Source organism: Tiliqua scincoides, chromosome 13 (genome assembly GCF_035046505.1).
Source record: "Tiliqua scincoides isolate rTilSci1 chromosome 13, rTilSci1.hap2, whole genome shotgun sequence".
In the NCBI taxonomy this organism is placed as follows: domain Eukaryota; kingdom Metazoa; phylum Chordata; class Lepidosauria; order Squamata; family Scincidae; genus Tiliqua; species Tiliqua scincoides.
The window spans coordinates 16,998,618-17,013,142 of NC_089833.1; the positions used below are offsets into that span (position 1 = coordinate 16,998,618).

Sequence of the window (14,525 nt, forward strand, 5' to 3'; positions counted from 1 at the left end):
CTGTTGCGGCAGCATTGCTAAGGGGAGGTGGGTGGAGCAGATTGCCCCAGGGCAGGGTGGGGTAATGGGTGCGCTGCCCTCCACCGACAGGAGCTACGTGCCACGTTTGACAGTGGAGGAGCCCTGCCAGTTTGCCACGTTTGACAGTGGAGGAGCCCTGCTGCCTGCCCATGGCTCAGAATGGCTGAAAACCACACCCCCCTGGAAGCAGGTGGTGGCGGCATGATGACACACTGACATCATCATGTCACCGCTGAACAACGTCCTGGGGTCGTGCCTGCATGGTAGGCGCCAGAGAGCCCAGGCCTGCTGCAGCTCGCAACACCCGATGCTTGTCATGGTAAGGGGGGTGTCGCACATTAGTGGCCGACACTTGCCCTGGGGGTGGGGGGGAACGCTCCACTGGGCTTTGGACTTCTGTTCAGGTTCACTCCAAAGCAAACCTCATTGCTACATCATGTGCGAAACCGCCCTCCCTTCCACCATGGCTGTGGGAAAACGCCCTCCCTTCCACCATGGCCGTGGAATTACCGCCCTGTCTGCCTCGAAAGGTATTCTTTTACAACTTAAAAGCCTGAAGGGCGATAACCATCTCGAACGCATTCAAAGGGAACCTAGGAAGAGATCTTTATCTCTCCAGCACAACTGGGGCAGCCATGCCATTGTTTGTTTGTGGGAGGGCGGGAGGGGGTGAAATCCATAATCCTCCGGGATTGGTTAAAGTGAACAAAAGCCCCAACACTCACCAACTATGTAGCATTGATTTTGGTAAGCTACTGCTTCGATTACTCTGAAAACTATGGCTGACATTGTTAATATGTCTCTTTTTGTAGTAAATTACCACTCATTCGTTAGAGGCCTGGAGTTATAGCCGCGTTCCCCACTGCAAAGGACGCATAAATGCATTTAAATAATTGCTGACCTATTTCCAGTGTTCATGTTGGTTCTAAAAAGCACTCTCGTCTTTTTCGAACAGAGAGCAACACGTATTGACTGACCCTGTTCCAAACTCCTTTTGGGGAAGGTGTCTCCAAAGCAAGAATGGAGCCATTCAATGGAAAATAGCAAGCCACTGACAACCACTGACCCCCAAAGCATCTGGGCTTGATGCCCAGCGGAGAAAATACTCTAATGGACTTTTTAGAAAGGGTTCCCCCTACTTTCTATCACATCCCTAAATCTCAGCCTTAGAGTGAGGTTGAAGACATCAAAGTATCTGGAGACAGGGCTGTTGCACCCTGGCTTTTCCATAGAAATTATCTTAAGTTTAACTCCTGGCTACTCCAAGGTAATGAACATATTTCTTTACCAAATATGTGATTAATCTGTGAAACTCCTTGCCACAGGATGTGGTGGTGGCACTTGGCCTGGATGCCTTTTTAAAAGGGGATTGGACAGATTTATGGAGGAAAAGTCCACCACAGGTTACAAGCTATGACGGGCATGATTCGGCAGGTTTACGTGTTATTATGGGTGTATTAAGACCATGCTTATCTATGCAGCAGTATGCCGCATCCTTTCCCTGAAGGCATTACCTAGTGAGTAAATGTGTGGAACTCCTTGCCACAGGATGCGGTGATGGCACCTGGCCTAGATGCCTTTCAAAGGAGAATGGACAGATTTAGGAAGGTCATGTCCATCCCATGTTACAAGCCAGGTATATGCAACTTCCGGGTTTTAGAGGTAGGATATCTCTGAATGCCGGGTGCAAAGGAGTGGCACCAGGATGCAGGTCTCTTGTTGTTGTGCAGTGCTTTTTTTGTAAAAAAAAAAAAAAAAAGGTGCAGGAACTCACAACTTGTTAATCTTTTATTTATTTATTAACTGAACTTTGAGGAGTTTTGCAGCCTCAACTGGCCCCCCTTTTGGCAACTGGCAACCAACCTTTACATTTTGCAGCCATGGAGAACCTCCCCTCCTAATAAAAAAAAATTTCTTCCTCATAGGGATTTGAACCCCTAGCCTCTGGCTCCACAGACCAGCACTTTAACAATTGAGCCATAGGAACTCTTAGACTCAAAGTGTTTGGAATGAATACTTGAGGCGCTGATGGCCACCAGCTGGGCTCAAGACCTTATATATTAGTTATGAGCACTTTGACTACAGGCTTTCCTATAGCCCAATGGAGAGAGTGCTGGGCTGTGGAGCACAAGGTCAGAGGTTCAAATCCCTCCCTCAGTGAAAGGGGAAAAAAAGGTGCCGGAACACCGTTCCGGTGCGTTCTATTACAAAAAAAGCCCTGGTTTTGTGTATTCCCTGAGGCATCTGGTGGGCCACTGTGAGATACAGAATGGACTAGAAGGGTGTTTGGCCTGATCCAGCAGGGCTCTCCTTATCTAATTCAGATTGGGAATGGCACCTCCCTGAAACTCTGGGGAATGTAGAGACTACTATTTGATGGACCAATAGTTCAGCAGACAGCAGCTTCCTGCGCTCCTAAATGACAATTCAGATGCTTCTCTATCCCAGATTTCTACTTTATGGGCATGCTTTCCATCTCTGCCCAGCGTCTGCTCCAGTCCCACCTTTGATCCCACTGGAAGGCTGTAGATGGGTGAAATGTTCAAAGAGACCACTGATGCAATCAATAAAGCTTCCCCCATCCCCTCACTGCCATGCCTTGGCCTGCTACATTTCTGCAGGTCGGGTAGCAGTTAAGGGGTAAGGTCCCTGCCTTACCCTGCCACTAACAAATAATGGCGACACACCCATAACACAGACTTTAAGGGGTGACTGGAAGAAACGCCCCAAAATCACAACTGCACCAAGGAATGAGAAGGATCCACTCAAAGTCTTTTTCAAGATCCTTATACATTTCTAGACAGTCACAGAAAGGAGTCAGCCTTTATCTGCCTCTATTTTTGTGGGCGAGATGAATCCAATTAAGAGTTTTGAATAGCTGTAAATTGGAATTTGCTGGAAAGCAAGATGTTTACGTGAACACAATCTGCGTCCTGTTCCCCCCTCCGAGCTGCTCAGTTGTTCTTCAAGGTAGTCCACGGAGGTCTTTGTGACGACTGCCAAATCCATTCCCTTTTCGTTGCATGAGCCGAGCATGGCGCATGGGCTTCAAAAGGTCATGGTTCAGACAGAGTCAAACAGCAACCATGGACGTGGCAGCAATGTGTCCAAAGGGTTGCATCCTGCCAGGACCATCCCATCTGTGAGAATGACCAACATGGGCATCTGTCCTTACCCGTCCCCTTTCATCTGCTGACTTGCTTATATTTCTTCCCCTCCCTCTCTCCTCTCCTGCACACTTTGGGGGAGGGAAGGGGCAAGAGCTTGAATAGAAAGCAGCTCTCCAAACTGATTGCAGCATAATAGACCAATCCTAACTAAGCTCCCTTGTGGTGATGCAGTGGCTCTGGCTGCTGGAGGTCTCTCTGGGGTAAGGGGAAATTTGTTCCCTTGCTCCAGGGTAAACCCTAACAGCCACAATGGGTCAACCTGAACCTGGTTGGCAACCTTCAGTCTCGAAAGACTATGGTATAAGTCTACAGCACCGGGTATTCCCAGGTGGTCTCCCATCCAAGTACTAACCAGGCCTGACCCTGCTTAGCTTCTGAGATCAGACGAGATCCAGCATGTGAACCTGCACCAGCAATAATTGAACTCAGGTTCAAATCCAGGCTCAGTGATGCAAGACACCGAGGGACCTTCTTGGGCTCGTCTCGGCCTACTACCTCACTGCATTGAGATAAGGATAAAATGGGGAAACCCATGTGGACCTCCCCTCTGCTCCCTGCAGGAAGGGTGGGATGAATGGGGTGGACAGGGTTCTAAAAAGGGCCGTGTGAAGCTGCAGCCTGGGTTCAAATCAGACCAGTTCCCCGGCCTGAAGGTGAGACAAAGATTCAGAATTCTTGTCTTGCACAATACCTGGTGAGATAAAAAACGTCCTCCAGAGCTTCTTGTCCCGGGTCACGTCTCTGATTTCTCTGGTCATGTTAACCAATCGGCCAGCGACCGGCGGGACCCGACGAAAATCCAGGATTCTGGAAGCAGACATGGGGCAGTTTACACCCAAAGGGGTTGAGAAACACCGGCTGCATTCACACAGCAGTCAAACAGAAGATTTTTGTTTGCTTGTTTTTATGTGACTTGTGAACAGCGTCTGCCAACTTGTAGGGACTGTTTCCAGGTTATTTGGGGGAGGGGGCAAGTGAGGATAAATTGAAAATAGCTCTCCAAGTAGTTAAAAATGCTGGTTGATTTTGGAGAGGGAGTGAGGTGGGGGTCACTGGCAGGCAGCACTGCAACATTTAAGAGCAAAAAAAAAAAAAAAAAAAAAAGGCTTGCACCCACCAGCTTGTAAGTCTCCTCTCTGGAAAAAAAGCCACCATTAATTTTCAAGAACCCCCCCATCCTTCCCCCCCCCCCAGAATTTATTCGGAGAGAATGGCAGTGAGAGAGGGGGGGTTGGACTGGCCCTAATTTGGCTGTATTTGTGCATATTTGGTACAGAAAGCAGAGGGGTGGACATAGGAAATAAATATATGATTTATATTTATGATTACCCCTGCTAATTGGGTAAGAGGCACTTTTTCAAGTGGGTGCTCCTTTTTTTAGCAGGGGGAGAGTAACTGGCCCTCCTCACCCCAGCAGGGTCTGTTCTAGTGGCTGTCTGCTGGTATTCCTTTGCATCTTTTTAGATTGTGAGCCCTTTTGGGACAGGGAGCCATTTAGTTATTTGATTTTTCTCTGTAAACCGCTCTGTGAACTTTTAGTTGAAAAGCGGTATATAAATACTGTTAATAATAATAATAATAATAATAATAATAATATGATCATGTCCATGTGTCTATTCACTGCACTGTTCCAAGACTCTGACTCCAGGCTTTTCAAACTTGTGTTGTTTCCGCAACTGCTACTTTTCTAAATACTTCCTGTTGTGGGTACCACTTTTGTGAATCCCACAGCAGCCACCAGAGACAGCCGCCATGCAGGGGTAGGCAGCTTGCCCTGTGAGGGAGGGAGCTTTGCTCTGCACCCCCAAACTGCGCCTCTTCGGGATGGGTCAGGCAGCTGCACAGTCACATCTCATCCACGTGTGCTCTTCTGCCCCAGCTAACTCCACTTCTAGAGGACCAGGCAGGGCCGTACCACATCTCACTACTTCCTGCCACACTGTGAACTACCAGTAGTGGACCTGGTTGAAAAGCAGTAACTTGGATTATGACTGGAAATGGGATGTGTCCTTAGACTTTTGGAAAAATCACAAACTAGTCAGTCAAAGACCACGAGAGGTTTCACCAACTAACCATGCCACATACGAACCAAAAACTCATCAGTGGGATGTCGGGTCATTCACACGCAAGCCAAATACTTGGCAGTCCTTACCTGTCCAGATGAAACGCTGCAATTTCTGCATTATGCCTTTCATAGTCCGAGAAATAAAAAAAGTCTGGGGGAGTTTCCTGCTCCCTTGTTTGTCTGAAACAGAAAACAAACAGGACCGTTTAGTTGACACCAAGTACCTACAAGGGGACAGTCTCAAAGCGGTCTATGCATGCAACCAACTGAGGCAACAAAATGGCAAGAGGTACCCAGCGTGCACCCACCCACCCATCTGCCTCTGCCAGCTTCTGTCACTGCTCCTCTCTCTGCTGGATTCAAAAAGGGAAATAGAGAAGATGACACTGGTGGGCTAGAGCGTCTCTGACATTCTAGCCCACCACTCTGAACTCCCTGCCACTTTTTTGTCTTCTCTGTTCCCCTCCTTGAGGTTGAGGGAAGGAGGAATGATAGAGGTGGAGGCCACTGGGCATTGGACAGTGAGTCCCAAACAGTGCACCATGTTGTCTCCTGCCGTCCCTCCCACCAGTTCTCCCGGGTACTGTCAATTGCGCGCCTGCACATGGACGTGAGAGCAAGGCAGACTGTGTCACTTCTGCAAAGACCATCATTTCCTTCCCAACACGCACACAGAGCTTAACGAGATTGGCTTCATCCTGTCCAACACCTCATTAGCGACAGCAGCAAAGAGAGCGCCCTTTTATTGAATGATTATTAAGGGCAATTAGAAAACTTCCCCAAGTCATCACATTTTCTGTTGGCAGTCGCCAAGCTTTGGAGGGAGACATGACACTTCCTTTGTACTCCGGATCTCTGCCAAGAGCCTGTGCATCGGAAGAGACAAATGCGCACCTCCGATCAGGGCGCACAGCACTGTACGTCATGCACTGCAGTGTCTTTACAAGGTCAAATCCACAAGGATGCAAAAAAATAGAGACATCGGACCTTTCCACATTTCAGATAGATTTGGAGACAAATGATCAAAGCATGTCACAGGGCTTGATATCCTGTGGCTTGAAAACAGGACTGGACACATTCATGGAGAACATGACTATCAATTTTTACACGTCATGAACAAAGCATTTCCTGTTTGTGGGCCTTCCTGGGGCAGTTGGTGGCCACTGTGGAGAACAGGATCAGCATCAGGTAGTCCTGAACAGGACTACTTGGGAACCTTCTTAAGTTCTTATGGGAAACTTTTTGAGGACAGTCAAATGATTTTTTGCAGTGTAAATGAAATTACATAGGGCAGGGGTTCCCATAGTGAATGATGCAACACCTTAGAGCACAGTGGCACAATTACAGGGGTGCCAGAGGATATCCCAGGTTCCCCCAGGTGCCACCATCTTGACCAAAATCATGCACAACAGCAGAATTGCAAAACAGCAAAATATGATTTCCTCTCTGTGATTTACAGCACCTGGACATCTGAGCAAAGGCCCCCAACCCTTGAATGAGCAACCACTGCAGAATCACACCCAATATGAAAAATTATCCTCTGATGTCAGGCTGCATTTGTTAGGCTTAAAAATATATATGTATATTTGAAAAGATTCACTAACAGAGATACTTGTCTAGTAGCACGCTTTGTGGCTTACTCAAAGTTCCTGATAAGCTTCCAAAACAACAACAACAAAAATCTGGGTAATTAGCTAATCAACAGCACCTTCAGTCTCCTGCAGAGTGTAAACGTATTCCAGTGGTACTTCGACAAGGCAAATCTTCATGCCGAACAAAACTCTTGAAGGAAAGGACAGATCTTTCCTTCTGTCCCAATAGCCCCAATAGTCATTGTTCTTTGCCTGACATTTGGGGTGGTGATTACATCTCCAGGGGAACAATATAGTCACACAAATTCCACCTCTTGGTTAATGCCCTCCAGGTTCAAGGCAATAGTAGAGGTGGATATTACTAATTCTTCGATGAATGACGATTTGTTCCACCCTCCTGGAAGCCTGCAGTCACAACATTTTAAGAACCTAAGAAGAGCCCCACTGGATCAGGCCATAGGCCCACCTAGTCCAGCTTCCTGTATCTCACAGCGGCCCACCAAATGCCCCAGGGAGCACACCAGATAACGAGACCTGCAAGGCCTCCTGGGAATTGTAGTTTAAGAACATAAGAACACCCCACTGGATCAGGCCATAGGCCCATCTAGTCCAGCTTCCTGTATCTCACACGGCCCACCAAATGCCCCAGGGAGCACATCAGATAACAGGAGACCTGCATCCTGGTGCCCTCCCTTGCATCTGGTATTCTGACATAACCCATTTCTAAAATCAGGAGGTTGCACATACACATCATGGCTTATAATCCGAGATGGAATTCCCTCTAAAAATTTGTCCACTCCCTGTTTAAAGGTATCTAAGCCAGATGCCATCACCATGTCCTGTGGCAAGGAGTTCCACAGACTAACTACTTGCTGAGTAAAGAAATATTTTCTTTTGGCTGTCCTAACTCACCCAACATTCAATTATCTATTTGTCTACTTATCTATCTATATATCCCAGTGGTTCCCAAACTTACTATACCGGGTAGATGGGACTCGTCAGCCTGGGAAGGCAGCTCATCTGAGAGAAGGAAAACTCTGATCCCAAACCTCCACTGCCTTGTGACTACATCCAGTTGTGGAAAAGGCTTCAGGAGTCAACCTCGAGGCAAAATCCGGAGCCGGAGTCCCTGAGGCAGTTCATGGCTGAACACAGTCACGTTCTGGCAACTCCTGCGACGCCGCTGGAACCAACCGTATTGGCCTCTGCCTTTCCATTGGACCATTCCAGCGATTTGCTGCATGGGAAACAGTCTACCCTCCATATCTACTTTACCCAGGCTTCGCGCACTGGAGAGGACACTCCAACTTTGCCCAAACGTACTGTAGTCACAGCGCCCTGTGGCGGGGATGCCCTTGCCCAGCTCTCCCAGGGCCACCCTCTTGAACTGTACAAGATCTCATGAGATCTTGTGCAATTCAAGATGGCAGCAGCTAGATCCACCAGGTGCCATCTTGAACTGCATGAGAAAGTAGCCTAAGAATGTTCATATGTCTGATCCAATTATTTGTTATTATTATTGTATGATTCCTAAAGCTGTTGAAAGTTTCTGGTTTTTTGTATGTATCATTGGTTGGGGTTGCTGTGATTGTTTAATGCTAATAAAGGTTCCATACAAAGAATTGCATGAGATCTCATGAGACCACATGGAATCTTGTGAGATCTCAGGTGATTCGAGGTGGTGGCACTGGAATAGCCAGCAAGAAGAGGCCACCAGGGAAATCCCGTGGCACCCCATACATTTGCTGCAGAAACCACAGATATATCCGACACATGGATGCTGGAGACAGCGCAGTTTGCCGAAGCTTTCCATTTCTTTGGTTCATTTTTATTTCCCCCTGGTCTATATAAGCAGGACATAACGGTATGAAATAAAACCATTCACAATAGCACTGCTAATCTGTAATATCAATAATATTAACACTTTAATATTAATAATATTTAATAAAGCAGTATTAACTAAGTACTCTCACTCTTGAGAGAAGCCAATGTTTTCATTCACTCCAGAAGACACTTATATGTGGGATTTGGGCATTTTATTTGGAATTTAGTTGAACTGAACCACTTAATTGAAAGTCCGGCGATGAATCACCCAAATCATCTTTCAAGCAGCTGACAGTGTTTCCATAAAAATGTTCCCCAGTGAGCCATTCCCGAAGTGCACTGCTTTTTCTCAATATAAAATTGAGATTCTGCTGACTCTGGCATCACCCAAATAGGCTTCTGGAGCTACCACAATATGGGAATCAGCTTGGCAGAAAATATATTGACAGACCACAATTTTTTTTTTTTTTTTGGTCATATATCACAACTTTTCTTTTCATGAACAGGAAAAACAACCGAAGCTGCATGAAGCAATTAAGCTAAAAGAAGCCCAACAGAAAAACAAATTACTGAATATCAGAGCTGTTTTGTCTGCCTCCATGGGTACAATCCCCTAAGCTAGCATTCCCAAACTGTGGGTGGCAATCCACCAATCCTGATGGGTCATGACCCAATTTTTGATGGGTCGCAGGCCTGCTGCGATAAGGACAGGCAACATGGTGCGTGACCTGGAAGCTGCTTTCAGGTCCATGGACAGCATCATACCGCATCACTTCCGCAAGGCATTCTGGGGTACGATGTGGTGTGACATGTCCAATGATGTGGGCTACGGGCTGGCACAACCCAGAAATGGCTTCTGGGTCATGCACCATATTGCCCTGCAGTTTCAGACCACCGACCCACATGGCTTTCTTCAAAAACAGGGCATCTTCCTCTTTTCAGATGGTTTCTGTCCGGAATTCAGAAGGCAGTCGATAAGTATGCTCCCTGTGTTAGCAGGTGTGTGGTTACGGCAAAGATAATCACCCCCTAGGGCTCAGTGTGTCTGATTCTTCAGAGGTGCCACCCTCCAGTGAAGGAACACACCCTCGAACTTGTTCTACTGCTGTCATTAACATTCTTTGATGCATAGCAAAGGCTGAGGTGCCTCTTGGAACAGTGCGGGGGGAAGGGATGCTTGATTGTTTGGGGCTCTGCTTCCCAGATGAAAACAGAAAAGAAACAGAATTGGTTTTGACACGGCATAAAATCCAGTTAGCCTTCTTCCTTTGCTATTAATTTCTTTCTTGCACAGCGCAATTCAAACCTGCCCCTAAGCATGCGCGGTGCTCCCTGCGCTGGCCGAAGGTGTCTCGAACAGGCTGTAAAGCATGTTTGCGACACCCTGTGAGTAAGTAGTGCTGGTGGAGGGGCCTGTGCCATTATGCCAACACTGCCACCAGAGCCCCTGTTCACCAGTGCAGGAAAGTAAGGCGCTGAGCAGTACGGGACGTGGGGTGGGTGGTGGGGGAGCAGGGAGGGAGAATTCTGGACAGGGAAGGACAGCCCAGGCCTGGAAGGGGGCAGGATCAGTGGAAGCCTAACCCACCTTCTCAGACCAGGCAGCCCTACATGGGGCCACTCGGACTTGTGCCAGCGGTCTGAATAGCCCCATATAGCAGGTTGGGATGTTACTTGGGGTAAAGGGAAAAAAATATCCCCTTGCCCCAAGGATACCTACAGCCAGCTGCTAGCTAGCAGCGGATACAGCGCAAGCCATGAGGCCCGGCTGCACCAAAGATAGTTAGGATTGGGCTACCCTTCTCTTCCTCCCAAGGAACTTCCAACAAACCAAATGAATTTCCATGCGGCCAGTGCAATTTCAGAGCCCTGCTAAACGGACGCTCGTTTCTTTTCTTCCTCCCCACCCATGTTCTTCTGACAGTCAGGACCACAGCTATTTTTATTTCAAACATCTGCCAGCAAGCACAGAACATCTCTGGCAAGATACCATTCCCGATGTACGCTGTACGATATTCACGCTCTGCGGATCACAAAATGTCTCCCCCCGCTAAGGCCTCCGGCGATGGCTCGGATAGTGGGGAGGAGGAAGCAGGCAAGGCGTAAACGAGAGTGTTGAGCTGACCCACTTCAGCAAAGCAAAGAACAACAGAGGTGAACTGAGCGAACCGTCCCTAAAATCGACTCAAGCAACTGCTCAGGTCTGCAGGGCATTTTAATGCCCATTGCATGGCTTAAAACAGAAGCATTTTTTAAAAAGGAGTAAATGATGCACAAGAGATGCAGTTGAATTTGGGCAATATAATATAAAAAACATGGAACTTTTTGATGGGCTTCTTTACTCGGTGTGTGGTTGGTCTGTGGAACTCCTTGCCACAGCATGTGGTGATAGCATCTGGCCTAGACGCCTTTAAAAGGGGATTGGACACATTTCTGGAAGAAAAACCCATTAAGGGGTACGATGTGTATGTGCAACCTCCTGATTCTAGAAATGGGCTATGTCAGATGCAGGGGAGGGCAACAGGATGCAGGTCTCTTGTTATCTGGTGTGCTCCCTGGGGCATTTGGTGGGCCGCTGTGAGATCCAGGGAGCTGGACTAGATGGGCCTATGGCCTGATCCAGCAGGGCTGTTCCTATGTTCTTATGTGGTCATCTAGTTCAACCCCCTGCTCAGTGCAGTGGTGTCCAACTGGATGCAGTGTGCACATGTGAAGGAGACAAGAGTGGTGGGTGAGACACCCTCCCTAGAGAGAGTGATGTCCTCTGGGAATAGAACCTGCAACACTAAGGGCACAATCCTAACCAGGTCTACTCAGAAGTAAGTTCCATTTTGTTCAATAGGGCTTACTCTCAGGAAAGCGTGGTAAGGATTGCAGCCTAATTTATATTTTCCCCCCACATTTTTATACCAGCCTTCTTCCAAGGAGCTCAGGACAGAGTACATGGTTCCTGCCCTCCTTTTGTCCTCCCAACAAACCTGTGAGGAAGACGAGGCTGAGAAAGAGCGACTGGCCCAAGGTTATCCAGGAAGCGTCACAGTTGAGCGGGATTTGAACCTGGATCTTGCTTGTTGTTGTTGGCAACCTTCAGTCTCGAAAGACTCTGGTATTGCGCTCTGAAAGGTGGTTCTGGAACAGCGTCTAGTGTGGCTGAAAAGGCCGATTCGGGAGTGGCAATCCCTTCCACACCGGGAGCAAGTGCAGCCTGTCCCTGGTCTGTCTCCCTGGCTATGGGCCTTCCTTCTTTGCCTCTTTGCCTCAGTCTGTTGGCCAAGTGTCTCTTCAAACTGGGAAAGGCCATGCTGCACAGCCTGCCTCCAAGCGGGCCGCTCAGAGGCCAGGGTTTCCCACCTGTTGAGGTCCACTCCTAAGGCCTTCAGATCCCTCTTGCAGATGTCCTTGTATCGCAGCTGTGGTCTACCTGCAGGATCTTGCTAGTTCTACTCTTAAACCACTATAGCATCCTGGTATTATAACCCCCAGTAACCAAGCAATTTTTCCAAGCAAATCCTGCAAGGGTGACCTGCTTTTCAGTCCGCATTGTAAATGCATCTTTTTTAAAAAATAACAAAAGTAGTCACTGGATTTTATTTTTACTCAGGATGTGACATGCCCCCCCCCCCAGCTCAGGAGACAAATAACAAACCTCCCCGCCCACGCCGTCACACAATGCGCTTGTGACATTCCCTTCAGCTCTGGTCCAAAATGCATCTGTGGGGTGGAGCCTTTCATAACCACAAAACGCTCCCTCTGACTTCCCAAATTGGCAAAGGCGGAGGCCGAGGTCTCTCTGCTTTTGATTTTCTTGTTGTCATCTTGACAGCAGGCAATTGGGCCGTCTCCGCGGAGAGGAGCGTCAAGGCTGTTTTCGTTGTTCAGTTGCGAGCACGAGGCCCTCGGCTTCTGAGCGGCGCTGTCGCGCTGCTGCCGCCGGAACTTAATTCAGATCCACAATTACAGCAACATGACCTTTTCAATGGGGAAATGGTGCAATTAAAAGTTGCACTGACTGGTATTATCCCAATCAATTAATAGCTCTTTAGAAGGCTGCGGTGGTTGGAGAAGCAGGAGATACTTTTCACATTTTGAGTAAAAATAGCTCGTATGGTGGATTCGGGGCAGCTGGGAAGTTCTCCCCAACCATTTGGCTCATAGCTGGGGCAGCGGCATTTCATAGCCCATCAGCGGGTTCAATCAATCAGCTACACTCATTATTAGCTTTAAAAAGGTGCTGCGACAATTGGGCCAGCCCTTGGTTTTGTCATTATTATTTTCCTCACAAGTATTTCAATTTTTTTTTTAAAGCAACTCAAATCACCATTTTGGAAGAGGGATTCCTTCCTTCCTCCCTCTTACAGAGGAGGGAATGCCTCTTCAAAGGCGGCATCTGCTATGAGATACATGCACATCATTTTTAAAAAGCAACCATATTTTTGCTCACAGGCAACTATAACGGACTAATGCTATCCTCAATGTCAATCCTGTGCCTTAGGGCACAATCCTAACCAACTTTCCAGCACTGACATAGCTGTGCCAATGTGGCAAGCACTGCATCCTGTAGTGGGGAGGCAGTCAAGGGGGTCTCCTCAAGGTAAGGGCATGCTTGCTACCTTACCTTGGGGGCTGCATTGTGGCTAAGTCCGTGCTGGAAAGTTGGTTAGGACTGCGCCCTTAATGTTCATACACATGAATCTACACAGACATGCACTAGGGACAAGATGCACCCACCTCCTAGATCTAATGTTACTTTATTTTGGTGCTTATATTGTTAAGCCTTAAATGGCTTTGGGCATCCCCCAGGTCTGAATGCTTCAGAAGTATTGGTCTAGGCCTCTGAAAGTGTTGTTGTTGGCAACCTTCAGTCTTGAAAGACTCTGGAATCGCGCTCTGAAAGGTGGTTCTGGAACAGCGTCTAGTGTGGCTGAAAAGGCCGATTCGGGAGTGACAATCCCTTCCACACCAGGAGCAAGTGCAGTCTGTCCCTGGTCTGTCTCCCTGGCTATGGGCCTTCCTTCTTTGCCTCTTTGCCTCAGTCTGTTGGCCAAGTGTCTCTTCAAACTGGGAAAGGCCATGCTGCACAGCCTGCCTTCAAGCGGGCCGCTCAGAGGCCAAAGTTTCCCACTTGTTGGGGTCCATTCCTAAGGCCTTCAGATCCCTCTTGCAGATGTCCTTGTATCGCAGCTGTGGTCTACCTGTAGTGCGCTTTCCTTGCACAAGTTCTCCATAGAGGAGATCCTTTGGGATCCAGCCATCATCCATTCTCACGACATGGGGTTAAACCAGCAGCACATCAGGGGCTCCTAAGAGGTCACACCACTCACTAAGCCTGGGCTAAACTGGGTCAAAACTGAAACCGGAGCAAAAAGGAACCCAAACTGGTTTGGCTTCCACACGTAAACGGGCACAGACCCCAACTAAGACAAAACCAGAAACAAGGCACAGAACAGAATTTGGTTCTAAGCTATGCCTTGACAACCGACAACTTGTGGCTACAGAAGGCAAGAGGGGCAGAGGAATGCTTCATCCATAGCCATATGGTCCCATCACTCACTGGCACTAGGCTCTAAAAGGAAGCTATTATTTCAATCACACTCATGAATTAAGCATTGCCAATGTTTCTAGTCCCCCTTGTTGAAGACACCTCCAATCTACGATGATTTCTTGGCAACGTTTGAAGCCCATGGAGATAACCCAGACTTGAGTCCCTGCTTGAATAATTGGGGAGTGTGGCGGACGGGCAGCCGTGGGTCCAACCCCAGAGTGTCACTTGAAAGGATGTTGGGCAGGGGCCGGCCAAGATCGCAGTGGCTTTGGCTTTGCGATCTCACTGCTGCCCCCCCATTCCTTCTCTGC

The 14,525-nt window shown here is 48.1% G+C and overlaps 1 protein-coding gene across 2 annotated transcripts in view; it reads right to left on the reverse strand.

The window, feature by feature from the left end:
* FAM20C (FAM20C golgi associated secretory pathway kinase) overlaps positions 1-14,525 on the reverse strand; it is a 58,552-nt gene that overhangs the window by 9,889 nt on the left and 34,138 nt on the right. For both annotated transcript variants that reach the window (XM_066640505.1, XM_066640504.1), the window contains exons 4-5: positions 5,344-5,436; positions 3,883-3,998 (exon numbers count right to left, since the gene is read on the reverse strand). In XM_066640505.1, coding sequence (XP_066496602.1) covers positions 3,883-3,998; positions 5,344-5,436 — 209 coding nt within the window. The remainder of the gene's footprint in view (positions 1-3,882; positions 3,999-5,343; positions 5,437-14,525) is intronic.